General features: G+C 35.5%; 5 protein-coding genes and 2 long non-coding RNA genes across 16 annotated transcripts; 4 read left to right on the top strand and 3 right to left on the bottom strand.

Moving 5' to 3' along the window:
* Positions 1–2,648: 2,648 nt before the first annotated feature.
* On the bottom strand, positions 2,649–3,156 carry LOC111789933 (uncharacterized). The gene has a single exon (XM_023670661.2). It carries the CDS (start codon positions 3,154–3,156, stop codon positions 2,662–2,664), a length of 495 nt encoding a protein of 164 aa, XP_023526429.2. The 3' UTR covers positions 2,649–2,661.
* Positions 3,157–8,231: 5,075 nt separating this feature from the next.
* Positions 8,232–12,138, top strand: LOC111789931 (protein EMSY-LIKE 3). 10 transcript variants are annotated; one of them, XM_023670658.2, is made up of 10 exons: positions 8,235–8,629; positions 9,228–9,427; positions 9,514–9,623; positions 9,715–9,835; positions 10,033–10,221; positions 10,303–10,371; positions 10,827–11,066; positions 11,146–11,214; positions 11,284–11,347; positions 11,755–12,138. In XM_023670658.2, the coding sequence occupies exons 1-10, from the start codon at positions 8,602–8,604 to the stop codon at positions 11,778–11,780; spliced, it is 1,116 nt and encodes a 371-aa protein (XP_023526426.2). In that variant the 5' UTR covers positions 8,235–8,601; the 3' UTR covers positions 11,781–12,138. The 10 variants fall into 10 exon arrangements, with proteins under 10 accessions (XP_086978773.1, XP_086978774.1, XP_023526426.2 ...); XM_087122647.1 differs by having other exon boundaries at positions 8,232–8,362; positions 8,465–9,427; positions 10,033–10,371; positions 11,146–11,347; XM_087122648.1 differs by having other exon boundaries at positions 8,233–8,362; positions 8,468–9,427; positions 10,033–10,371; positions 11,146–11,347.
* Positions 11,789–14,336, bottom strand: LOC111789932 (uncharacterized). The gene is made up of 2 exons (XR_002814420.2): positions 14,002–14,336; positions 11,789–12,137 (listed from the first exon to the last, which is right to left on the bottom strand). It is a non-coding gene; the product is annotated as an uncharacterized LOC111789932 (long non-coding RNA).
* Positions 14,337–14,803: 467 nt separating this feature from the next.
* On the top strand, positions 14,804–17,401 carry LOC111789929 (zinc finger CCCH domain-containing protein 14). Its single transcript, XM_023670656.2, has 3 exons — positions 14,804–15,117; positions 15,574–15,634; positions 16,502–17,401. Exons 1-3 carry the CDS (start codon positions 15,045–15,047, stop codon positions 17,253–17,255), a joined length of 888 nt encoding a protein of 295 aa, XP_023526424.2. The 5' UTR covers positions 14,804–15,044; the 3' UTR covers positions 17,256–17,401.
* Positions 17,402–17,987: 586 nt separating this feature from the next.
* On the bottom strand, positions 17,988–18,925 carry LOC111789930 (uncharacterized). The gene is made up of 2 exons (XR_002814419.2): positions 18,767–18,925; positions 17,988–18,330 (listed from the first exon to the last, which is right to left on the bottom strand). It is a non-coding gene; the product is annotated as an uncharacterized LOC111789930 (long non-coding RNA).
* Positions 18,926–19,878: 953 nt separating this feature from the next.
* LOC111789928 (delta(12)-fatty-acid desaturase FAD2) lies at positions 19,879–23,172 on the top strand. Its single transcript, XM_023670655.2, has 2 exons — positions 19,879–20,038; positions 21,714–23,172. Exon 2 carries the CDS (start codon positions 21,731–21,733, stop codon positions 22,880–22,882), a length of 1,152 nt encoding a protein of 383 aa, XP_023526423.1. The 5' UTR covers positions 19,879–20,038; positions 21,714–21,730; the 3' UTR covers positions 22,883–23,172.
* Positions 23,173–27,193: 4,021 nt separating this feature from the next.
* LOC111791679 (VQ motif-containing protein 25-like) lies at positions 27,194–27,903 on the top strand. Its single transcript, XM_023673125.2, has one exon. The coding sequence runs from the start codon at positions 27,298–27,300 to the stop codon at positions 27,811–27,813; it is 516 nt and encodes a 171-aa protein (XP_023528893.2). The 5' UTR covers positions 27,194–27,297; the 3' UTR covers positions 27,814–27,903.
* Positions 27,904–27,983: the final 80 nt, after the last annotated feature.

The raw sequence follows: 27,983 nt of genomic DNA, 5'->3' as shown, positions 1-27,983 counted from the left end.
AGATTTCTCTTGAGGGTTTTAAATTTCACACTCTTTGAAATAATGTTTCGTTCCCCTCTCCAACCGATTGGGATCTTAGAGCACGGGTGGTTGATTCTTCTTATTCGGGTTATATGCTATCTCGGTGTACGACTAGTCGTTGATTCTCCTTTTGTTACCTTCAATGATAAGGCCTTCCGCTCAATGCAAGCTGGAAATGACGTAAGAATTTGAGTAGTAGTTATGGTTTCTAGATGAAAAATGATTCAGAAATGGAAAAAGAAAACTAGAAAGTGTGAGCTTTTGATTAGGTAAGAAAAAATGAAACCATGTGCTACTTCATCACAAGTGTGATTCTATCTTTTTTCTTGATCTCGAGATAAACGACTTCTATTCAATTCCATTGGCACACTACCCAGTGTGTAGCTCTAGTATCATTTGTAACAGCTCAAGTCCACCGCTAATAGCTATAATCCGTCTTGGCTCATTACTAAGGAGAGGTTTCCACATCCTTATAAAGAATGATTTGTTCCCCTCTCCAACCAACATGAGATCTCATAGTTTGATCTTGGAAACAACCTACTGTCAATCAAAATGGGAGAACAAACAACTATTTATTGGTTGAGTTCTCTATATTCTACGATGATCAGCTTCGATATAGAAGAGAAAGACCATCATCTCGTACTAGCTCTTTGGTTGGTCATACAAAGAGCATGCTCAAATAAGCTACTACACTCATTACGCACTTGCATCACCACCCGAGCTTCATTGCTACTCCACCCAACTATTACGCCTATCACAAACTTCGAAAACCAAATAATCAAGACTTAAATAATCAGAGTTACGCAGATATTAAGAGCAAATATTTATTAATATTCTCGATATAACGAATAGTAATAATAAAAAAATTAAATTATTTATTAATCTTTTTTTTTTCTTTATAATAATATCTCCATTGTCATGAGACATTCTGTGAAGCCCAAAGTAAAGCCATGAGAGCTTATACTCAAAGTGAACAATATCATACCATTGTGTAGAGTCGTGATTCCTAACATGATATCAAAGTCATACCCTAAACTTAACCATGTCAATAAAATCCTTAAATATCAAACAAAGAATTGTGAACCTCGAAGGTGTAGTCAAAAGTGTACTTTATTCGAGGGGAGGATTGTTGAGGATTATTGGGAGCGAGTCCCACATTGGTTAATTTAGTGAAAAATCATGAGTTTACAAGTGAGAAATACTATCTTCATTAGTACGAGGCCTTAGAGAAGCCCAAAGCAAATAAATTTATAAATTGTGAATAATAATATTGGTCGATATAAATATTATAAATTTATTTTTTAATGAAAAAAAATAGTTCTAGAAGATGTTTTAAAGTGTTGCCACATAAGGGTAAGATTTGGATTATATTTTAAATTGTTACATTATTTTAAAAACAAAAAGTGGAAAAATAAGATTTGGCAAATTGGGAGAAGTTTAATTTTGCTTCTTGAACATGAGTTTATTTTATTTTATTTTATTTTATTTTATTTAAAAAATGATTCTAATAAATCCATTATTTTTGTCCATACCATGTTAGGCTTCATAGAAAACAACAAATTGCGACAAAAATGAAGTGGCCATGTGGCCAACTCAATTTGCCTAAATATTTATTAAACCACAAGTTTAATAATTTAATAATGATTTCCAAACTAACACTCCTTTCACCGTTTAAATACCAAATCACCCATTTTCCTCCCTTTATAGACACCTGTCGTTGACTTAGAGTCGTCGTCTAATTCTTTTTGTACAAAATTATTTAATACTGTAATAATATGATCAACAATTTTACACCGTTAGATGTATAATAAAAATACTGTAAAATGTATTTTAAATTTATTTTACACTGTTTGATGTATAAAAAAAAATACTGTACAATGTATTTTAAATTTATATCCGTATTATTAAGAAAATATTATTAAAGTTTTTAATTAATTTATTTTTTTTTTTTCATGAGAAAAAGTGGAAGTTTATCCATCTTCGTAGGAATCAAAAACAGCTGGGGTACTAATAATTTTTAAAACATGCGAGTTTTTTAATTAAAAAAATAAAGCAAGTTGATTTCAAAAATATTTAAAATATATATATATATATATATATATATATATATATATATATATATATATATATATATATATATATATATATATATATTTCAATATTTTTCTATAAATTAAAAAAGCCTCATATAAATATAAGTAAATGGTATCTTAACGAATTTTAAGAAGATTCAGTCAACGATATTTTAAATCAATTTATATTAAATTGAATTAGAATATCATAAACTCATATATTTTTCTCATTTTGTTTTTGTTTTATGTTTTAATATATATATATATATATATATTTGGGATTTTTTTTATTTCTACTGGTTAATTTCTTACGAATATTTTAAGATTTTAAAACCATAAATAAAGTCAACTTTTAAAATTTAGGAGAACACGACATAATGATTAAATTTTTTTATTGCATTTATCAATATGAACATAGCTCAACTTTTAAATTACACGTTTAAATCTCGAGACATTCACATTTGTTCATTTACAACCCGAAAGAAATTAATATCTAAAAAAACAATCAAACACTATATATATATATATATATATATATATATATATATATATATATATATATATATAATTATAAGCTTCTTGCCGCCATCTCTTGAAATTTCCGGTAAGACTCCTGTTTTTCGAGCCTGAATTTCTCATGACACCTGGCGATAAAAATATCAGCTAATTTATCAATTTCATTAACGTGCCGACATAATTCCTCTTCTTTATGTTTGTCTTCCAGCCACTGCAAGTACCCAGTAAGGTGGTCGGCGGCGCCGGCGGCGGAGTTGTCATCCCACGTGAGCGGTGGGGGAGCCACGTGATAATTGGAGGAGGAGCACCAGTTGTAATGGAGTCTGAAGGAGCCGAAGAGGAGCTTGTTCTTGTTCCTCTTGAAAGCTATGGCGGATTGGTGGTTGGCCTGTTTTAGGATGTGAAGCGCCGTCGTTTTGGCTCGAGAAATGGCTCGGGCTAGAGAGAGAATTAGCGTCTGTAAAAGGGCTTTGAGCGATGAAGATGATGGGAAAATTTGAAGCGAAGAAGAAGATGGCGAAAGGGAAACCATTTTCATTTTTTTCATACGCACAACAACTTCACCTGTACTTTAGTTGGTTTATAAAGGGATTTGTTGACCATTTTGCCCTTCAACTCTTTCGTTATTTAAAGCTAGTGGCATGTGACTTTCTGGATAAAGGTGGGAGGTTTAGTTTTTTTTTTTTAAATATTAATTTAATGTATAAATTACACGCGTCCACGTCTTAAAAATTTTAAAATAATATCAATTAGATCTATAAACTCTCAATTTTGGAACAGATAGAAATGGGTGTTAATATCACATACATTGATGAAGCAAAATTAGGAATTCGTCCGAGGCAATAGCTTACCAAAATAATGATCAGTAGTTGGTTCGAGAGGATGATTAGCCACACTGGGACTGAGACATAGCTAGGGGTGTACATTCAACCCGACAACCCAGACCAACCCACCCCGAACTATAATGGTTGAGTTGGATTAGCATTTCGAGTAGGGTTGGGTTAATTTTTCTGAACTCGATTTGAATTGGTTCGGTTTTGGATTCGTGAGACAAAATCCTCGGATTGACTCGAGCGACCTGATTCAAATAAAAATATATAAATTATTAAGAATCCTTTAATATTAATGGGTTTGCAAGAGCGATACTCTGTTTTTTAGTTTTAATATGTTAGAATTTTCACTCATGGTTTTTTTACTGAATTTTTTTATTAAAAAAAAAAAATTACAACCCAACCTGAAAATAGAGGGTTGGGTTAGGTTGTAAAAAGTTTTGGGTTGGGTTGGGTTGGGTCGGGTCAAAAAGATCACTCAACTCAACCCAACCCGAACCATGTACACCCCTAAACACAGTCCAAACTTCTACCGGAGAGGAGAATTTTTCACAATAGGCAAAAGCCTGACGAAGCAATGGTGCGTGGAGGTAAAAGGCCTCGTACAATAATTTTGTAGGGTTTAGACAGAAAATTGATCAAATTTTATTTTATGTCTAATAGATAAATTAATTTTTAAAATATGTAAATATATTATGAATCGACCCGATTGATATCGAATATTTGTACATTTAAAAAGTTAGAATAAAACGCTTTTTTTATATCTTTTTTGAAAATATGTGGCTTTACGTAATTAAATTAAATTATGGTATATATTATAAAGAGCGAAAGATTCGAACATTTGACCGAAAATAATAACATCGAACAAATACCTAATCTTCCTTTATGGGCGGTATAAGGTGATATGACAAATCTTGGTTTTTTTAAAATATTCCCAACGCTTATCCCTAAGCTCTTACTTTTTCCCCGATACTTTGACACGGAAATGCTTAATTTAAACAGTGGCAATTTCGTAAATATGGAGAAGAAGGAGAGGGTGTTGGTAATTTCATATCATGGTGATGACGACTTATGCTGGCGACAACGCCTAACGGAGTGCCGGAATTTTAAATTGGAGAGAAAGACTTGCACGGCGACCACCGCGACCGCGGCCTTCTTCGCAAGTGCGCTTTGGATTTTGTGTCGTCTAAATATCAAACATCTTTTCTTTTTTATTTTATTTTATTTCAAATTTTCAATAATAATATATATTTTTTTTTATTTTATTTTATCAACTCTTTCCTATTTTATCTCAAAAATACATTTAAATTTTCCGTATAATAATATAACCACTTGGAGAAACCGACAATCTTTTTAACATTTTAACTCAACCGTAAAATTTGATCCCTCCCGTTAAATAAAATTACCAACTCTTTAACATGTTGAAATAAGATAAATAATTCGAAAATTTTGACTAAACCATACTGAAAATTATAGAACCAAATTTATAATTTTAATATATGGGTAGCATGTGATGTTGATAAATAATTAAATTAAAAATAATGAATTAATTATTGAATCTAATAGAATCTAAATCGATATTTATTTATTATATAAAAAATATAATTACCAACCCTCATGAGGTGGTGTAAAAAGATAGAATTTGAAATGTGCCTTGGGTCCCAAGTAAAATAATACAAAGTTTCTTGCAAACTTGGATAACTAAAATGGGACACTTAAACCACTTTGTTTTTTGTGAAATAAAAGGTTTGAAATTTTCAAACATTTGGATAGGGTTAAATATATATATATATAAATTGAAACTATACAATAATATACAATCAGATATCTCTGCTAAATTAAGATAAATCTTAAAATATATGAACTAAAATAGTATTTTAACGTTATTCAAATCTCTATTACTAACCAGGGTTAGTCGAGTTGAGTTGAGTTGGGTCGAGATATGGTAAACTTGAATTGGGCTCGCTCTCTATAATTGGGCTTCCTAAGGTTAGTTGGGTTGGGCTCTGGCCCAGTTGGGTTCGGTTCTCTACTACCCAAATTTTAATATTAAAATAGCGTAATTTCAAAAAATAAAAAAATAAAATACCATTTCGTTTTTTTATTTATATTAAAATAAAATAATATATATTATTTCTTTTGAAGCAATAAATTAAATTAAATTAAATTATATAAAAGATCTAAATCCCAATCAAAATTTGATATTAAAAAAAAAAAAATTCTCAACTTGGTCGTTTATATACAATCAAAGAAGAAAAAAACATGAAACTATGGATCGGATCAAATCTAGAACGAACAGTAAACGCATCACGACACTACTTTCTTGTTTCGAGATGGAAAATTCAGATCGAAAAACTCAAAAAAAGAAAAGGGGGGAAGAAATTTACTTCTTATTTTGAATGGGATTTGCTCCACTTGGGGGCATTTTCTTGAAGCTTTGTTCCACAGCTTTCTTGGGCTCTTTAATGGAGTTGTTCTTCATGTTCTTTGTTCTTGAAAGCAGCAGCAGCTTTCTGGGAATGCTTCTTGTTTGATCCATTGTAGCTAAAAGGGTATTGGTTTGGAGTTGATGGCAGCAACAAGATGCAGAAATGGTGAGAATTTGAACCAAAACCAGAAGGAAAAGGTAGCACAAGGATTTGCTGTTTGAAGCCTTCTTCTTCATATCTTGCGTGGTTTTCAGTGAATTTGGAGATGGTGGATGGTTTATATTATATAGCCTCCCTTGTCCTCTCTTGTATTATGATACATAAAGAATATTTGGTTTTTTACTTACACCCATTTTTTAATACTCTTATTTGTCGGATCTCACGTCAGTCGGAGAAAGAAACGAAGTATTCGTTAAGGGTCTGGAAACATCTTCCTATCATATACATTTTAAAATCGTGAGACTGATAGCTGATGATAGCAGTACGTAACAGGCAAAAATACACAATATTTGCTAACAGTGGACTTGAGCTGTTACAAATGGTATAAGAGCCTGTCACTGGGTGGTGTACAATGACACTGGGTACCAAAGGGGAATGGATTGTGAGATCCTACATTGGTTGGAGAGTAGAACGAAACATTGTTTATAAGGGTGTGAAATCTTCTTATTAGCATATATGTTTTAAAACGGTAAGGTTGACGGCGATACGTAATGGGCTTAAATGAACAATATCTACTAGTGGTGGTCACGTTTTACTCTTGAAACTAAAACTCTGTATTAGAAAATTTTACGACCCATCATTCTCTTGTAATATAGTTACGTTACTTGACTATCTTTACCTACCAACACGAGCCATTTCAGCATATTCTATCCTCACTCACAGTCACACAACATGAAATTGTTCTAAGCAAAACACACCTAACTTTGAAGTTTTTATAATTGAGCCACCGAAAAGAAAAGTGCACATTGTTTTTACAGGTAGTAACCTTCGGGATTGCTCTCATTCAGATGTGGCAACGGTTCGTTTATCTTTACTCGGGTGTCACATGTCCACTGTGGTTCGTTACATGTTCGGAAAATGAATCGAAAAAAGGTGCGAAATTGAATGAGAAAATCTTTGTCTAATGTATGATTCGAAATTAATAATTAGAAGCATGTGAGTGCTGAATTGACTAATACTGTTGTTTCTGACTCACTTACATTGAGCTTTGCAAATTGAGTACTAAATTATCAAATAATAATATAAACATATATATTCTCATGTGACTCACCACGTGAAATTCAAATCAAAGCACGTGCCATTACATGTTCTTTCCCATTGCCTTGTTATTTCCAAAGATATCAATATGATATTGCTTTTATTCTTCTTCTAGGGTTTTTTGTTTGGCCAACGTTACCCAAAACATAATTACGTGGGTTTTGTCGTACGGTGATTCTCTCGACCTTGATGTAACAGCTCAAGTCAGTCTACTACTAATAGATATTGACTGTTTTTGACCCATCACGGGAGAGGTATCTACATACTTATAAGGAATGCTTCGTTCTCGGCCTCTCTTACCGATGTGGAATCTCACAATTCATCCCCTTTAGGGGTCTAATATCCTGACTAACACACCATCTAATGTCTAGCTCTGGTACCACTACTAACAAATATTGTCCGTTTTGGCCCATTACGTATCGTCGTCAGCCTCACGATTTTTAAAACGTATCTGTTAGTGAGAGGTTCCACACCCCTGTAAAAAAAACGCGTTGTCAGCCTCATAATTATGTTTTTATAATCTAATGGGTTTTGTCTCTTCAGTTGATGTGATAGCCCAAGTCAGTCTACCACTAACAGATATTGACTCGTTCGAGAGAGGTTTTCATACTCTTATAAGGAATGGTTTGTTCTCGGCCTCTCCAACCGATGTGGAATCTCACAATCCACCCTTTTTAGGGGTCCAATGTCTTGACTAACACAATATACAGTGTTTAGCTCTGATATTATTACAACCCAAACCCACCGCTAACAAATATTATCCATTTTGGCCCATTACGTAACAATGTCAGCCTCACGATTTTTAAAACGCGTCTGTTAAGGAGAGATTCCACACCATTATAAAGAATATTTTACTCCAACAAACGTGGAATCTCATAGTTGAAGACGTAAAATACCCAAAAAAAATATGTCCGTCTCAATTCTGTAAAATGTTCCTCTGGTGAAGAGTCTCAAATTTTGTAACACTCCAATATATAAGAGATATATGATATGGATAATGTAATGTTTGGAGATTTAATTTAATTTTTTATTGAAATGATTTATTTTAAATGAAATGCACTATATATAGCCAAAAATTTGAATTTATTTTGTATTTTACATACGCATTTTTGTTGTTGAATGTTGTTTGGAGCTCTGGGGGCGTTTCGCGTTATTTTTGCAGACGCGGTTTTCGTATTGATTGGGGACGAAGACGACACCTCTCTTCTACACATAATCAAGCGCCAGTCAACATTCAGTTCTTCCTCCAAACTCTGTTTTATCTTTCTTTATCTTCTTTGATCGATTTCTTTTCTTGTTTTTCTTTTTACCCATTTCCCCTTTTGATTCTTGACTCTAGCAGTTCTTATCTATTGATCAAGATCCCGCGTTCTCCCGCGTTTAATCCAGTTCTCAGCTTCTTCTTTGTCGATAATCCATTTTGAATATTTTCTGCGCTCTTCCTCTTCCAATCTTTCCAGGCTCTTCTCATTGATCATGGACTATGAAGCCTGCGACAGTAGCGGTAAGTTGAAATGATTTGGATTTTGTTGTATTGGAATATGAGTTCTTTCAAATTTAATTTGGCGGGTTTTCTTTGCGCGTGGTGGGACTCTTTATTTTTCGTCGAGGGCTTGAAAATAGGTTTCGGTTTTTTTGGTGTTTTAACGGAAATTGGGGTTTGGTCACTTCCATCAAATGATGGTTTAATCGCGTTTTATCCTTTGTTTTTGAGTTATGAGTATTATCTTTTCCGTTATTTAGGTTTAGTTTTTGCATTCATTCGAGAAATTTTTAGACTATCGTGCTCGATCATGGTGGATACCTTTTGTTGCTTGATTGGCAAGCCAAGGTATCGTCTCTTCGGTTCCCTTTTCTCGAGGGCGTAAGTTATTCCATTTAGGACTATGAAGATTTAGGATTTTCTGGATTATGAGTTCCTTCAATGCCCTTTTCGGTTGAATTGTTCCTTACATAAAGTATACATGATGGGGATTTCATCATTGTTTATAGGAACCCAGAGGATGTTATCAGAATTCTATCATGTTAATGGGGGAAATGATGAGTTAATCTATGTATAACATTGTTTAGAATCATGTATCCTGCATATGAGATAACTGCAGGTACTGATGATGATCATCCACCATCACATCATAACAGAGTTTCTAGAGGAGGTCACATATCTGGAAGGGGGACGTCTGTTTTGAGTTCTTTTCCATATTCTAAAGTGCATGATATGGAGACCCGGATTCATCATCTCGAAAAAGAAGCTTACAGCTCTGTACTGCGTGCGTTAAAAGCCCAAGGGGATGCCATTACCTGGGTGTGTTCGTCCTTTTCAAGTTTGCTAGTGCATATTTCATCTTTATTGGTCTGCGTTAACTGAGGTTTATAATCTATGTTTGACAGGATAAAGAAAGCTTGCTAACAGAGCTTAGGAAAGAATTGAGAGTATCAGATGATGAACACAGAGAGTTGATCGCTAGCGTTAATTCCGATGATATCATCCGTGAGATTAGGTTAGAATGTTTCTCAAGCAATAGAATTTTAATCGATTTTCGGATGTATCTTTCTTCAACTCTATTGTATTATGTTTTGAGATGGTACAAGGGAGTGGAGACGGGCAGGTGGGCACCAAACCATGAGTTGCAGTTCGTCCCTGCCAGTTCATGATGTCGTTCCTAGTCCAACTGTTTCGGCATCCCGTAAGAAGCAGAAAACAAGTAAATTGGTATCACTACTCTTGCTGGTTTCCATATGTTGATTCTGCATTCTAAACCATGTTTTTTTGTTGCATCAAAGGGCCTTTTTGGCAACAACATATAAAACATGGTTGTCTCTAGTTTTCTGATTATTTAAGGTTTCTTCGTTTTTTTATCTTATTAGAGTACATCATTGACTGGTTTTTCATATATGGAACCAATGCAGTACTCTTCTTCGGTTCCTGCTGGAAGCAGACAGTTAAATAATCGTAGTTCTTCTGGGGCTCTTCTGGCAAACGGATCTGCTGAAGCTCCAACATATGATGAGACTTTCATTGGAAGGAAAGTGTGGACCAGGTGGCCCGACGACAACAACTTCTACGAGGCTGTCATAAGAAATTACGATCCTGTTAAGGCATGTCTTAGTCGCACAAAATTGCTTCAAGCGTTTTTTAACCATTTCGGGAACGATATTTTCTTATGCCTTTTTCTTCAGGACAAGCATGTCTTGGTTTATGATGCAAACACATCACGAGAGACGTGGGAATGCGTTGATATTAAAGAGGTATGTTTGAGTATTGCTTTCTTTTTTGTGCCGAAGTATTTCTCTGAATCCTTCGGGCTGTTAGGGTCTACGGGGTGACAGTTATAGAATATGTTGATAAATTGAGGAAATGCACAAGAATCAACGAGATTCTGTCATTTTTAGACAGTGTTAGTATTCAGGAAGTGTATTGGGTGCATGAACCATGAACATGTTGGTCGCTGCCAAGGATGGGTTGTTGAGTTCTTGAAGAACATATAGAATTCTGGTGCTGATAGATTAAAATATATAGAATTCTCTCCTTCCCGTAGTCATTTGCTTGAGTTCTTGGAATCTTTTATATAATTTGTAGAAGCTTGGTGGCTGCTAAGGATGTTTTGTTGTTGGCATAAAGATTGCATGATGGTGACATTTTGGTGTGGTTGGGTTGTGAAGTCCAATCGTGTGCAGCGACTGAAATCTCCTGATAACTGCAGATCCCGCCCGAGGATATTCAATGGGATAGGGAGGATCTAAGAATGACTCATCGAGGAGGCCATAGTGGCCGTGTGTTTAGAAGAACACAAAGCTCGGGTGGTTTTGCTCCTGGTGCTGGTAGGGGGAGAGGACGCTCAATGAGCCAATACAGAAAGGAAATTTCTCCATCACAAAATAGTGTTGGAAAGAAAGTGGTGGATGATATTGAATTACTTAATACAGAGGTATTAGTAAAGGAGGTAAGTGTATATGTATTGGAAATAGATTGGATAAAAACTCAAACAGTGATATCCATTTGGTGGTTTTGAACACCGACAGGTCGAGAAAGTTTTCAACTCAAGTAATCCCGATCCCGTGGAGCTCGAAAAGGCAAAGAAAGTGCTTAAAGTATGGTTCTTATCATGCTTTTCCCATTCCATTTTTCTCTGGTATATCGTGTTTTGTTTCGACGTGCAGGATCAAGAGATGGCACTTGTGGATGCAATTTCTAGACTGGCTTATACATCTGATGGGGAAAGTGGTAATAAATATATGTGTACATGATGTCAGTATCTCTGCATTCTGTTGTATATCTCAATTCTTCCTCCTCTTTTGGTAGAAAATAATCATTTAAATGTGTTTGTATGAGGATTTTTCTTAATGCCCGTGTCTATTTCCCCTCTTCTACAAAATAATATCAGGAATTTCCTCTTTTTTTTCACATACTGATATCAAATTTTAAACGTTCTTGTGGAAGAAACAAATAGAGATAAACGAAACTCGGATTACAGCACAACAGGGACTCGAGCAAATTCGTTTAATGTTTTCCTCTGTTTTGTATTCATGATTCTACCAAATTAGAGAAACTGGAGATGATTCGTTTACCAATTGTTGAATTCAGCCAAATGGATGTTTATATCTAATCGTCTTTGTTTTAATGCATAGCAGAAAGGGAAGCAGCCAAACGTGCATGATCAATTAGTTGACAAAAACAACGATACTTGAGCTACCAAGTGCCAGTGCCAAATCTGTACAGAATTGTACCAAAAATTATCCTATGTCAGTGGATCAAATTCTTTTGTTTTTTTGTTTAATGGTTTTTCTCTTCCAGTGAAGGGGAGGGATTGCCTGTTCTTATAGATATAGGGATTGCCTGTTCTTGTAGATATCTATGGCACTAGATGGGATAGAGTAAACAACATAGTGAAGATTTAGCACTCTGTAGCTTGTAATTGTGCATTAATGGCTTCATTTCCGGCTACATTACTCTGAATTCTTTCCAGTTCTCTTTTGCTGGTGTGTCAATATTTGTGTAAGTCAATCAAGCGAAACTGCAGGCCAAAGTAAAATGAATCAGTAAAATAATTTGAAGTGTGGGGAAATGAATTGGGTTAGGCAAAGAATTTGAGTTGCCCTTGTATATATGCAACTCAAAACATATAAGGGATCGTGGGTTTTCCATCTAGATCAAATTCAATATGATAATTAGAGCAAATCAAACAAGAACATTGAATCTTGCAACTCTAGGAAACGCTTCTAATGATTCAAAATTGCAGAAAAGTGAATAAGTTAATAGGATTAAGAACAACCCGCTAACTGGGAGATCCCACATCGGTTAGAGAGGGGAACGAAGCATTCTTTGTAAGAGGGTGGAAAGCTCTCTCTAATAGACGCATTTTAAAACCGTGAGGTTGACAACAATACGTAATAGGCCAAAGTAGACAATATCTGCTAGCGGTGGATTTGAATTGTTACAAATGGTATCAGAGTCAGACACCGAGTAATGTGCCAGCGAAGACGTTGGGCCCTAAAGGAGTGGATTGTGAGATCCTACATCGGTTGGAGAGGGGAACAAAGCATTCCTTATAAAAGGGTGTCCACCTCTCCCTAGTAGACGCATTTTAAAACTGTGAGACTGATGGTGATACATAACAGGCAAAAGTGGACAATATCTACTGGCAGTGGGCTTGAACTGTTACACTAACATACTCGGAATTTAGATCATGACACCCCCTTTTCTAAGGTTTCCATCTAATGTCTTTTGCTAATGTGTCAGCCATACCCTCCCTCCTCCAAAATTGGAAATGATAAACGAGAATGAAAGGGGCAAGTGAACAATAACAATATATCAGGAGAACTATTCATACGAACTATAAGAGCAAATATGTGTTCATTAGTTTTGTCCTTAGAAATAGAAAACTGACATAAAAAAGCAGCTCCTAACCAGCTGCTTAATTACAGTCAAAATTCAAGCTTTATATAGTTCTCTTTACCAGTCTTCTAACTTGTAGCAAGAGAACATCGAACACAATAGCTAACAGAACATTAATCCAATAATCCAAACACAAATCCTAGTCTCCAATTTGAAATGTAAGTCTAGATTCCAAGAAAGTTGTCACATTAATCCAATAATCCAAAGACAAAAAGTCCTAGATTCCGATTCGAAATGTAAATCCAGATTCCGAGGAAAGTTGTCTCTACTAACGGAGGAGAGATCACCGTCCGAACGACTCTTCAACGGACTCGTAGAATCCAGAACTCAATTGAAAAGCATAGGGGGGAACCTAGGAACAGATAACACCATGAAAGAATTCAAATCCTAGAAAATTATACCTCTATTTTCATTAAAGAGGGGGTGTTCATCCCAACTCTAATGAACTGAGACTCGAGTATTTCATAAACCAAAAACATTGTTTATGAATATACCAACAGAAGATCAATCCTCCTCCACCTACACCTTGATACCCCTCCATTGCCATTTTGTTCTTCAGTTCCCCATTACTTTGATAAGAAAGTATCATACTCCAATCTGGCAGATCTTCATTAAAATATGGAAGATTTGGAGGATCCCGCAGAGTACACAGCCAATAGATAGCAATACTTCAAGAATTGTAATTACAACAAAAGATTGAATATGAATATGATCTCAGTCAATTCAAGAAAGTCAAAGAAATCAAGTTCATATCAAATAGAACACACCCAAATCCAAAAGCTTGAGTACCAAAACAACAAACGATTACCGCCGATCGGAGCCGACGCTAGAGAACACAACGATAAGGCATAGAAAAACAGGAGGAGGTACCATATCGAGCTACCATCAAGTCAAAGACCACTCAAATCCAGTTGAAGGGGCAAAATCAATATTCAAGACATACAAACACCCACCAAAAGATTCACGAAAATGGGGAAACAAACCTGCAAATTAACCTACCAACCAAAAACGCGAATGGCGGAAATTTTCCATCGGAGACTTCCGTGAAGAGACATCTAATCGTGGTGGAATAACAGACCACAAAACGAGAGACTAACGGGATGATATTGCCGCCATGCCTCTCATATGGATCGCGGCAGCTGATTAGCGATAACCGATGAAGCGACCATGAAAACGCCTGAAGATCCAAACCCAAAAACCATGGTTGTAGATTGAAATTGTGCGCCTATTAAACAGAAATCACGATGAAAAGTTAACCAATGTTGAAGGAGAGAGCGATTGGGGAAAGAGAGAGGAAATGTCGATGTTTTATTTGGAACCGATCCTTCACGGTTGGTCGACATGTCGTTTTCAATCTTCAAATCCACCACCGTTAACGACCCGTTACCAAAATCATGTCTACACGGTTAAAATACCCTAAAGCGATCCAAACGAGATGTGACTAGTCGTCAATTCTTCTTACTCGGGTTATATACTATCAAAGTCGTCGTTGCTATCTACTCGCTTTTAGCTTATAATATTTATTTATTTGGAACTGTCTTCAACGTATTTTTTCGTTCACGTTTTCTAAAACATTTATCTCAAACATGATTCAAGGGTCGAGTACACGTCGGTATTGTTCGCGAAGTGCAAATCCGTTAGATAAGAACCGATATCGAAGAATCACCGTCCAGCTATCGCAAGAGTGCAATTGTGACACATGACAATTAATTTAAATAAAAAAAAAATTAATTAAATAATGATAAATAATAAATTACGTGGCATTAATTTCAATTCCAATTTTGCAGCCTAATATTTTCCCACCGAAACGATCCAACTCTCCCTCCATGTTCCAAAACCCTTCCCTCTGTATAGAGTTGGAGTTAGGGTTTACGACCACTTTTTTCGTTTCCTTGATTTGTATCTTTTTTTTTTTTTTTTTTTTGTAGCCTTTAGGTCTTTAATCTTATTGTTCTAGTTGTATTCTTTGGTTTTTCTTTTCGAGTTCGTTCGGTTTGTGGTGGATCTCGATCAGGCTTTGTTAGCAATGGATTACCGCAAGAGAGGGAAGCCCGAAGTTGGTTTAAATGCCAATGGCGGCTTCAAAAAGTCCAAGCAAGGTTTGTTCCTCCTTTCCTTGCTCGTTTACTTCGCCTTTCGAGTACTTTTTGAAATTCTGTATTACGTTGTGTTGTTTCCGTGAAAATTTATGTATCGTGGAGATGGCAGTCTGTTCAAGTTTAGGTTCGAATTTGAGTACTAGGAAATCGATGGCGGACATTTGAATTTCGCTTATTTTGTCATTTCTGGTGGTGGTTCTTTTATTTTTTTTTTTTAACATTGACGAACTTTTAAATGCCTAACTGAAGAAGTTTGTATAACTTTGGAAGACACCCCACCTGATTGAGGTCACCTGATTATGTCTATATAGAGACATCAAAATCTTATATGAGCATATTAAATCTTAAGAAGTTAATCCTTGGTTAAGAGTTCATTAACTGTTTGACATTTTAGAGTCATTACATTAGAATCTAGGATAAGGGACTGAGAAAACCGTAATAAATTTTTTGTAACAGAAATGGAGTACTTATCAACTGGTGTAGCAAGCAAATCAAGGCCATGCACCAAATTTTACAGGTTCAAATCTTCACTCATCTAAATAATTACTTGGAAACTTATCTTATCCTTTTCTGAATCTTTATAAATTTTTGTAAGTAATTTTCATTTTACAAGACCCAGTTCAATAATCTTGCTCATGAAATAGGCAAATTGCATACAGATTAAATCTATGGTCCTGTCTAACTATTAACGAATTATCTATTTAAGCAATAAAGATTTAACTACTTTCTAGAGTATGGTTCTGTGATGGTATTTTCTACGTGAACTGTGAGAAATGATGATAGTTTCTTCAGCTTATGCTGGATTAGTACAATTTTTCTTGTACATCTTTTTGGTAAGTCTATGTCGAGATGTCATCACAAATACTTGGTTAGCAGGATTTACGTCGTGATTTTTATGTTAGAGTGTTATGGATAGTGCTTTGGGAGGTGTTGATTACTAAAACATCTAGAGTGGCACTTTTTAATTGTACCTATGTGTGTATCCTCTCAAATTTATTGGAATCAGTTTCTCAAACCGTGTACGAGACATTGAATGAATATTCTTCTCTCTAATCTAAATTATTCTTGATAAACCCAGCTTGTGATATTTCAGTATCTCTGTTTGCATATCATTTGTGTTTCTTTCTTAGTGTCTTTGATTTGATGTGGATGGACTTGAAGAAATTTCTGCCCTGTTTTGATCGAGTAGATTTATTTTGAATGTGAAGCTAAACCTTGGAAATGTGTTTTGTAGACCTCTCATTTGCATTATTTTGTGTAATTGATGACGAAGGCTATCAATTTGCAAAGCATGAAATCAGTTCTGACATCTTATATATGTGGAGAAGATCAATGTTTTCAATGTTAATGCCTTTCAGTCTGATATTTTCCATTGTGGTTTCAGCACTACGGGCTGCCAATTTGGTGAAGGATGCCATTTCCTGCATTATGTTCCTGGCGGTTACAATGCTGTCGCGCAAATGATGAACCTAGAACCTGCTCCTCCAGCACCTAGAAGTATAGCAGCGCCCCATCCAATGTCCAATGGCTCAACCACACAGGATGTTAAAACTCGTATGTGCAACAAGTATAACTCTGCTGAAGGCTGCAAATTTGGTGACAAGTGTCATTTTGCTCACGGAGAATGGGAACTTGGAAGGCCTTCAGCTCCATCTCACGAAGATCCTCGGGCCACAGGATACTTTCCAAGCCGTTTACCTAGTAGGATGAACGCAGCTCCAGCAGGCCCCGCAGCCAGCTTTGGTGCCTCAGCCACGGCAAAGATCAGTGTTGATGCTTCCCTTGCTGGAGCCATTATAGGGAAGGGTGGTGTTAATTCCAAACAGATTTGTCGTCAAACAGGCGCCAAACTTTCGATCAGGGACCATGAATCAGATCCCAACCTCAGAAACATTGAACTTGAGGGGACATTTGATCAGATTAAGGAAGCAAGTGCAATGGTGAGGGAGCTAATCGCGACGGTTTCGATGGCAGGCCCTCCAAAAGCAGCTACCAGAGCAACAGGCGGCCCGGCTGCTCCGGCAGGTAGCAATTATAAGACAAAACTTTGTGATAATTTTGGGAAAGGGTCTTGCACATTTGGAGAGAGATGCCACTTTGCCCATGGTTCTGCCGAGCTGCGCAAATCTGGTGCGTGAAGAAATCCATTTTTCTTGTATTATTAGATTAGAAAGATGGAGTTGTGTGTCTCTGTTCTTGAATTATGTATCAAGAGGGCAATGCAACCGAGTGGAAATTGACAGTTTTTATGGTTTAGAGAAGTCGACTACAGTTTTGTTGGTCCCATCCTTTCCTCCCTTTACCTGATTTCCTTGCATGCTTCACATTTTGCCATTAGGTTTACATGTCGTGTCATGTCGTGTCAATTCCATTTAAAACCATCTTCTTCTAAACTTAATATAAAAGGATGTTTTGTTATGGATTTAATTATATATAAAAAATAATTAAAAATATATATATTGCTACTAATATTTGCTGATTTTTGTTCCTAAATTAACTAAATCTGTTAAATAAGTCAAGATGTGATAATTTTTAAAAAACTAATTAATAATAATAATTTGAAAAAACAAACCCTATTCTTCTCATCCAACCCTTCTTGCGGCGCCGCCGCCGCCATCCATTTTCATCTTCTTCTGAATCATAAATGGACACCTGTCCCAGATAATGAATAAATAAAATTATTGTAGATCGAAATTAATAGGAGGTAACAAAATTATAAAAAAAAAAAAAAAAAAAAAAAAAAAAAAAAAAAACTACCCCTAAACATTGCCTATAAAACCCTCACATTTTCCTTTTTTTTTCTTTTTTTTTTTTTTTTTAATTTTTTATAACAGATTCCTCGAATATTTGGATTTGAATTATAGCGTGGCTATTGTCAAAACTATTATCTATTATTTATTATTTATTTCATACAATAATACACCGACCTAATATTAATTATACAACGTACAACAGAAAAGAAAAACCAAAAACCGTCGCCCGACTTTCACGCTACCCGGCTCAGTGATTAGGGCCGCCCTCGGTCGGGTCATAGATGTGGGTTCCGGTTCCGGTTCTAGCGGTTGAACCCCCGAGCCTTGTAGCAGCCTGCCTCCCGGCCGCGTGTTCTGCACGTGCCTGCTACTTGTCCAGCTCAGCCTCGTGAATCCTCTCCTCTTTCCTTTCCCTAGCCACGTCCTCCTCCACTGGATTCTGCGCCTGTATTCTGTCCACCTGCCACACGCGTGCGTGGAAATGCAATACTTATTAATGTTCCTAAATTATTATCCTCTAATAATCTATTTATTCTTTAATTTACCAAATACAAAAGTCAAATATCTTTAATCTACAGTTTAAATGACCTGTACCCAACCACGTGGCTCAACCGTCACGATGCCACGTATCAAGCATTCATCAACAAACAATAAAATAATTTTATATGGAGAAATAATAATAATAATATCCACATCTATAGCACATGTTTTTCTTGATTTTTTTTAAGACATTTGTCATTTATTACCCTACGCGGTACCTTCAATAAATGAAAAAAATAAATAAACATTTTATCTAACAACCAAATCTATTTTTTTCTCGAATTAAAATAAAATGAAAAAGCAATAAATAATTTCCAAAAAAAAAAAAAAAGCAAGAAAAATAAACATTTGTAAACCTTTTATTGAGCGGTGGCTTCGGTGTTTTCCATGCCAGCTTTTGCAGCGGCGCCGACGTTGGCGGCCGATTCCTTCACCGACTCCGCCGCGCTTCTTCCCGACTGCATTACTTTATTATTATTGACGTTTTTTTGACCTCCAATATTTTCCGTACAAAATAACGCCGTTCCGAGAAACGGGGATAACTGCTACTCTTAAATAGAGTTGGGGAGCGCTATGCTTCGCGGCACGTGTCACAATCAAGACGCCACGTGTAGCGCGCATGGCCAGGTGGATTTGAGAGATGTGTGGCAATTGGGATCAGGGAATGCTCCACCTATTGGTTCATGGTCTGAATAACCCAACTCGAACCGGTTGGGTTCGAGTTTTTGGTTAACTTCAATTACTTGTCCCCGTAATTAAGTGCGTTTACACTTAATTTAATATATGCCTCCCTATTTAATCCGCTTTATTTATTTATTCATTAATTAATACCTCGTGAATTTTTTATATTTATCTAAAAAAATAAAAATACATGTTTGAGACAAAACAAGATAATAACAATAATTTAAAAAAAAAAAAAGTTACTACATAGAGATGACAAATTCATTTAAAGTGGACATATAAGGTTTGTTTTGGAAATGAGTTTGGATTTGAGTGAAATCGGGTTGCCTAAATTTTAAATAATAAATTAATTTAATTTAACGTATTGAAATTTAATTAAATAGAAGGTCTCAAGTCAAATTTGTGTCGGAAATATTAAAAAAAATGTTGTGGAGAGATATTTAATTTTTTTAATTTAATTCTTTTAACTAAATTTTAAATTCTTTTAAAATATTCGAAAAAAGAAAAAAGAAAAGAAAATTCACATGGCGTAAAATTCGAGCCGTGAGATATTTTCGATCCCCCAGATACAATCTTCACCGTCAAACCGTCACGAGCAAGGCACTTCCCAATTGGACGGTGGAGATCGTTGGATATTTCCGTTCACAGGCAATGGCAGAGACGAAATAGCCAACGAAAGATAAGAAACCAATGATAGGACGACACGTAAGCACAAGTTGGGAATGACCGGGCCCACAGACATAGTGCCATTTTTTTGGTTAAATACCAGTGGCTCATTTTCCCCGGAAGTGCCTCCAAGGAATTCAGAGAGATAATAAAAGAAATAAGGCTCCCTGCCGGCTATTTGAAGGCGGCGCCAAAGTTCTCTAGAGAGAGAGAGAGATTGTGAGAGCGGAGAGTGCGAGGCTCTCTGAAACTTCGGTCCTCTTCTTCTTCCTCTCTTTCAGGTATTGTTCCCCTTGCCATTTTGTTTTCTGTCAATGTGAGTGACGTTTTTGTAGGTTTCTTTGATTGTTTTTCCATGAATGTGCGTTCTAATGCGTAGATCTGGGTTAAGATTTAGATTATTGTTCATTGAGGTGTCGTATGGTTTTGATTTTACACTGAACAGAGATTATAGTGTCTGCTGTGCTTAGATAGTTAGTTTTGTAGTCTCTCACAGAGTTTGTGTTCAGGGATGAAAAGGACGCTGAGATTTATGACTGATGAGAGTTGGTCCTTTGGTATTTAGCTTTGCATAGTTTCGATCGGGGGTGTCTGGATTTGGCGTTTGTCTGCAATGGCTAATCTGTTGTGTATTTAAGTTTGTGGTGTTGAGGATTTGTCAATTTCTGGGAAAACTGGAAACTCGTTTCGTTTTTCCTCTTTGTACAGATTTATTCATCGGTTTGTCGATCTGCGACATCTCATTTTGTACTTCAGATGAGCTTTCTTAAAGAGAAGAAGATGTCTTTCCCGATTAAATATCCTTGAAACCGTGCCTGTAGAAATATATATTTTATTTATTTATTTTCATTTATGATTCTAATGCCTCTTCCAGTTACGAAGCTGGGTCCATGTGACAAAGGTGTAATTGTGGTTTCCCGATCTTTGTTCTTGAGTCAATTAGGGTAGGCGCCGTTTTGGTTTTTGCTTCTGTATCATTCACCATTGTTTTCTGTGTTCCAAGAACGGGAAAAATAGCTACTGTCCTACAGCGTGTTGAGTAACAATCTGACCGTCTTTTCTGACGAATTCTTTTTTATAATTAGTTTTATAATGTGATTAGGTGAACTTAAATTGTTTTGATTAATAAATTTTGAAGTAAACATAAAAAAAAAACGATTAAACAAACGCATTTTTAGTGAATGCTTATTTAATTATAAAAGTCCCCATCAGTCCTGATATTTCCTAGATGGCTAATAAATCCAGACCTCTTTTTCTTTACCTTTTCCATTTCAGTTTGGAACGTTTCTCACTTTTTATACTTCTTTGAAAAAAGAAATGGGTGTCTAAAAATATCGAAATCAACGTGCATTGGGTTCCCTTCGAAACTCCATGACCGGAAATAGAATAATCCCTCCGCTTTCGGCATCAGAGAGCTGGAATTGGTCTTTTTAAATAAACCTCAATATCAATCTAATCTATTTTGATGATAAGTTGCTTTTCTTCTTTTCATTTTAAATGTTTGGTAGTCATTTAGTTTGTAAATTCAACAATATACAGCCATTCGTCCTACGTAAATGTGATGGTGACAACTTGTTAGCGCTCTTCCAGGCGTTCTTCATGAACTTGCCAAGCTGTCTAGTTTAAACTGGAGGATTCCACTTGTGCTTTTTAATTACAGAAAATATTTCGTCACAGACTTTGCCTATTTATATTTTATCTTTTCTCTTTCTGCCTCGAGTAGGCGGCGTAGCGTCTTGGTGAGCTCTTGCCTTAAGTTCCCCCCCACCCCACCCCACCCCAATTTTCTGATAGGCGTACGTTGAATTATTAGGTTAGCATTGAATTTGTGTATTTATGAATCTGTTTAGCAATAAATGTGCCACAGCCTGGTGTTTTGACTCGTATATTTATGGAACTGTTAACTGTTTAATGAAACTATTTTTCAATCCCCTCATCTTATTTTTCTTGTTTCAGGACGATATCCTTGAAAAATGGGTGCTGGAGGTCGAATGTCCTCTCCTTCCTCCATCAAGAAGTCAGATTCTGACCACGTGAAACGAGTCCCAGCCGCGAAACCCCCATTCACTCTTGGTGAGCTCAAAAAAGCCATTCCCCCACATTGCTTTCATCGTTCTGTCCTCCGCTCATTCTCCTATGTCGTTTATGACCTTACCCTGGCGTCCATCTTCTATTACATTGCAACCACCTATTTCCAAAACCTCCCTAGCCTCTTATTTTATCCAGCCTGGGCTTTGTACTGGGCCGCCCAAGGCTGCGTCCTTACTGGCGTATGGGTCCTTGCCCACGAGTGTGGCCACCATGCCTTCAGTGATTACCAATGGCTCGATGACACCGTTGGCCTTATCCTCCACTCTTTTCTCATGGTCCCCTACTTCTCTTGGAAGTACAGCCACCGCAGACACCATTCCAACACCGGTTCTCTTGAGCGAGATGAAGTCTTTGTCCCTAAAAAGAAATCCGCTCTCAAATGGTACTCCCCATACCTCAACAACCCACTCGGCCGAGTCCTCACCCTCACCATCACACTGGTCCTAGGCTGGCCTCTGTACTTGGCCTTCAACGTCTCTGGTCGACCCTACGACCGTTTTGCCTGCCACTACGACCCATACGGCCCAATCTACACCGACCGTGAGCGGTTGCAGATATTCATTTCGGATGCTGGGCTGCTTGCCGTCTCCTACGGTCTGTACCGCCTTGTTCTGGCCAAAGGCCTTGCGTGGGTGGTCTGTGTTTACGGAGTGCCACTGCTAATTGTAAACGGCTTCCTTGTCCTAATCACATACCTTCAGCACACTCACCCCGCATTGCCCCACTACGATTCATCAGAATGGGACTGGCTGAGAGGCGCTTTGGCAACAGTGGACAGAGACTATGGCATCTTGAACAAGGTGTTCCATAACATAACCGACACTCATGTGGCCCATCATTTGGTGTCCACAATGCCACATTACCATGCCATGGAAGCAACCAAGGCAATCAAGCCAATCTTGGGTGAGTACTATCACTTTGATGGGACTCCATTCGTGAAGGCAATGTGGAGAGAGGCAAAGGAATGCATTTACGTGGAGCCTGATGAAGGTGAGAAGACTAAAGGCGTTTTCTGGTACAATAACAAGTTTTAAATTGTTCGTGGAAGAAGAAGAAGACCTTTTCTCCGTCCTGGTTCTGCTACACTTTAGAAAAATCTGTTCGTTTTGTACTTCGTTATGGATGTTAGCTTCTGTTATGCGTAATTAAGTTTACCGCTGCCAAACTGCCAACCCTTTCTGCGTTAGGTCAGTCGAGCTTTCTTGGTTGGTTCGCTTTGTACTGTCTGTTCGGTTCTAGATTACTACAATAAACTACTAGGTAATGCTCAACCATGAACCTTCCTATAACATATAAATGCATGTGGTTGTGTTTTGTAAGACTACATGTGTCTTATCATGTCTATAGACTCCTGATCCAACGTAATTCAGTAGCTAAAGCATGTCATAATTCAGTACCTAGTATGAACTAGCACGTCATAATGCGAACACAGTTCAGTAGCTAAAGCACGTCGCAATGCCTGCATAGTTCAGTAGCTAAAGTACGTCGCAACGCAAGCATAGTTCAGTAGCTAACGCACGTCACAACGCGAACATAGTTCGGAAGCTAAGGAACATCACAATGCAAATATAGTTTAATAGCTAAAGCACGCCACCGACGAATATAACATAACAGCATAAAGATGAAAAAAAAAAAAAGAGACTCGGACAAAAGAGGATCATATACATAAAGGGAATAAAGAAAACCACAAATGCTTTAGAAAATGACTTCCAATACTTCCGACCAACCAGTCCTTTTGTCTTCTTAGCATTCATTACTCTTTTCATGATTGCATTAATTTGAAAATAATATATTTTTTTATATCCACAAATTATGCATAAATTTGACAAAATATTATCTATTTTGAGATGTGACGGATCATTATATTGAAAAAACAATATCTATTTTTGCAGTTTTTTTTCTTCTTATTTTTATTTAAAATTTTGTGAATTATGTGGGCCTAAAGCATTGCAGGCCCAGAAGCCTTAAAACAGTGTTTGGGCCGATCTCCTTAAATTGAGCCCACATGGGTTTTAAACATGTCTTCCGACAAATTTATGTTTCATATTTTATATCAAATTTATATATAATTTTTATTTGGTCGACAGGGGATGGGATTAAATTAATGAAATTAATGAATTGATTAGCTCAATAATTTTATCTTAGGTTTTCAATTGACCAATAGAAACCATTTTTCATTAATTAATGAATTTAATTTTGTTAGTCTTGGGGGTGGTTTAATCATAAAGATATTGACTTCAAATGTCAAAGTCTTCTTTTTATATCAACTTGTGTTAACCCTTAATCATATGTTTACCGTATTATATTACAAATATTAATTAAAACCTTGGTCAACCAAACTAGCTTTATGTGTGATTTAATTTGGATAACCCTTCCACGGAATTTTGAGTCGGTAATCGATTGATTTTGGATATTAGTTGAAATACGTAGAGATATCTACAGAGTGGGTACGATGAAGTCTTCTCTGTCTTCAATTGTCATTTCCACAAAATTATTTAGTTATTTTATTGGATATTAGGATGACGATTCCTCGCTCGAATCAATTTATGAGTATATGTTGAGACTATAAGAAAGTGGAGGAGCATGTGGGAAAGACAAGAAAAAACGGGAATTGTGAATATAAAAACGACCCTTTGTTCTCGGTTAAGGAAGGGCGCCTCTTTGTTTCATGTTGAATTTGTTGAGAATTATTGGGAGAGTAGGTCGACACGTTCGTCCCACATTGACAAATTAAAGGAATTATCATGATTTTATAAGTAAGGAATACACTCTATATATATATATATATATATATTTTTTTAATTTCTTTTTATCTACTCATTTTTTAAATTATAATTATAATAAATTTATTATAATTGATTATTCTTTGTCATCGTGTAGTTGACTCATTGGTGGAGAAAAGAAAGAAAAAATGGCAAGTGGGGGGAGAAGCCAGCAAGGCAGATAAGGGAATAGCGCGTGAAGCACAGACGCGTAGACCGAGAGTAGAGAAGAGTAGAGAGTAGATAGTAGAGAGTAGGTAGGGCGCCACGTCAGGAGAGGCCATTGGGCATGGTTTCCGCCAAGGGGACACCCACGTTTCGGTCATGGCCGTTACGATTCGGACTCAGGCCCGGCCCACATTCGCACGAGACTCGTGTGCTCTCTCTCTCTGATGACGTGTCAGAACCCCACGTCATCTCTGATCCTCACCGTCACTTTCACGTGCGGATCCGACGGTTTCAACCTCCTCACACGGAGGACCCTCCCCTCTCCTTCAACTTCTCTGGCCGTAGCCGGCTCTCAAAGTACAGTTGTAAAATTTATTTATTTTTAAATTAAAAAAAAAACAATTTCTCTAATTGTTTTTGTTTTTCTTTTTTTAATTATTCTCTTCTCTCTCTCTAAAATATATTTTATTTTAGTGATTTAATTATAATATAGAATCTATACCGAGAATATTTTTTTTAATTCATTTATATATAAACTTTAAAATGGAAAATGGTTAAATAACCAATATGGTTTCTATATTTAAAAAATAAATTAATTTGAAGCTTAGGTTTTAATTTTTGGTTTCTATAATTTTAAATAAAGAATAAGATAATTTTAATAATATTATTATTATTCCGAGATCAATAGTATATAAATGGTAATTAAATCGGATTAAAAAGGGTAAAATAGGAATAAAAAAAGGGAGGAGATTTGAATAATATATTATTGGGATATTATAGAGAGAGATACGGTTTCCAATTTGGTTTATGGAGGCCAAGTCACATTCTCTATTTTTGTTCATTTATATATATATATATATAAATTTACTTAAACGCCCCTTTACCAACTTCTTTACGCGGATTCTTTCCTAATAATTAAATAATAATAATGAATTTTTAAAAATAAAGGAAAAAAGAAAAAAAAAAACTACCATACTAAACAATAACATATACAGAAGTGGAATATCACTAACCTTTTATTGTTTAAAAAATAATAATTAAAACTGGCTAATTTACCATTTTAGCCCCTTTATTCTTTTAATTTTCATTTAGGTCCTTGTCTACTTTCAAAAAGTAACTGGTTATAAATTTTTTACACAAATTTTATATGCACAAACCTTTTTATTTCAAGAATTTTATTACGTTTAATATTGTGATATAGAAATAATAAAAAAAATAAAATAAAATAAATAATTCACTTTTGAAAATAGTATAGGGACATTATCTGACATTTATAAAATATAAAGATTAAATATAGAGACTTTAATAGATATTATTTTAAAAGTACGAGCTTAAATTAAAAATATAACAAACAATTATATTCTAATTTTAAGATATTAAATTTTTATTTATCTCTGAAAATAATAATAAATAAAGTAAAATTTTATATTGTTATAGAAAAAAAAAAACATTCAAATTTTGCTTTTGTCTTACGGTATGATTCATGATATTGTCATCGATGTTAGCCAGATGTATTAATAAAAGGGATGATTAAGATTTTTTTTCGAGTTCAACTCGGATTTAATGGTATTGACATATTAATAACGATTTATTAATATTTTATTAAATTTGTCCCTTGACAAAAAAAAAAAAAAAAAAAAATGCCTCTTACCATAGACGACTTTCTATAAGTGTATAATATCACGTTCACTCAATTTGCGATTATATTATATAGTTTTTTAATTTTTATTTCAACTGTTAATATCGACAAAAGTATTGATATTATAATGATGTTGATGTATAATACAAAGACAAACGCGTGCAAAAGATTTTTATTTACAAAATAATAATAATTATTATAAATAAATAAAATTAACATTTTATTTGGAATATAATTATTGGTAATATACATACTATTACTAATTGGCTGAAAATTCTCAATTGATTTGAGTTTTTTTAAAATATAATTTTTAATTATAGTCTTCTAAGATTCCAATTAATTCAATCATTATCATTAGTTTTTTAATATAAAGAATTATTAATTTAATTATTAATTATTAATTTTTTAAAATTAATTTTTAAGTATGTATGAAATATCCATGTTTAATCTTATCTATTAATTACTAATTAAGCAATAAATTACCATTCACAATATTATTTCAAGATTTTTAATTTAAATATTATTTTGGTCTATCTTATTTTTTAAAAATTTATAAATTTATTAGAGTAATTATTTTTTTGTTTAGTCCTCGAACTTTTATATCAAATAAGTCCTCAAATTTTGGTTATTTATTTAAGGAGTGTTTTAAATATTTATAAATGTTTTTAACATATTTTGAAAAAATTTCAGAAATTGATTGTGAAATACCACTTATACCCCTTGTCTCCCTTTTTCACTGTTTTCTCTCTCTATAAATTCCGGTTCTCTCTCCCTTAATTTCTGTTCAATCGAACGCATTCTCTCTCAAGCTTTTTTCAGATCAGATTCTCTCCCAACAAAAAACAAAATTCATTATTATAGCTTCGATTTTTCTCTGTAAATGGAGGCGATTATGAAGAAACGGACTCTGTTGCAGAACTCGGCGCGCCCGGCGGCGATGGCGGTGCACGCAGCTTCACACGCCATTTCCAAGCCCAAACCGAAGATTCGAATCATTCACATCTTCGCACCGGAGATTATTAAAACCGACGTCGCTAATTTCCGCGAGCTCGTTCAGAGATTGACTGGAAAGCCGGCGACGGCGGAGGAGAAGATTGTTCCGCCTCAAATTCCTCCGGTAGCAGTGGCGGATATTGTGACGGCGTTTGATCATCGGAAGTCGGAGATGGGCGGCGGGGAGTGTCGGAGAGTGAAGACGGAAGATCGGGAAGAGGAGGAGGAGGAGGAGGAGGAGGAGGAGGAAGAAGAAGAAGAAGAAGAGGCGTTGAGCGACGTGGTTGGGTTGTGGAACGACGTCGTTGGGTTCGAAGGGTTTATTGAAGAATTGGGTGAAATTCCGCTGCTTCCTTCTGCTCACCAAATAATGCATGGTTTTGAAGAAACTCAATTTGCTTGATTTTTTTTTTTTTTTTTTTTTTTTTTTTTTTTTTTTTAATTTGCTAATTACTCTCCAATTTTCTGTGGTTAATTATATTACATAATTAATTACCATTTGGGTTTTCCTTTTTTTTTTTTTTTTTTTTTGGTGTATTAAATGGATTGTTTGTGGGAAAATATACATTTTTC

This window comes from Cucurbita pepo, chromosome 3 (genome assembly GCF_057944985.1).
Source record: "Cucurbita pepo subsp. pepo isolate OVF chromosome 3, ASM5794498v1, whole genome shotgun sequence".
Taxonomy (NCBI): domain Eukaryota; kingdom Viridiplantae; phylum Streptophyta; class Magnoliopsida; order Cucurbitales; family Cucurbitaceae; genus Cucurbita; species Cucurbita pepo.
The sequence above is the reverse complement of the archived record's forward strand: the minus strand, read 5'-3'. Positions and strand labels throughout refer to the sequence as shown.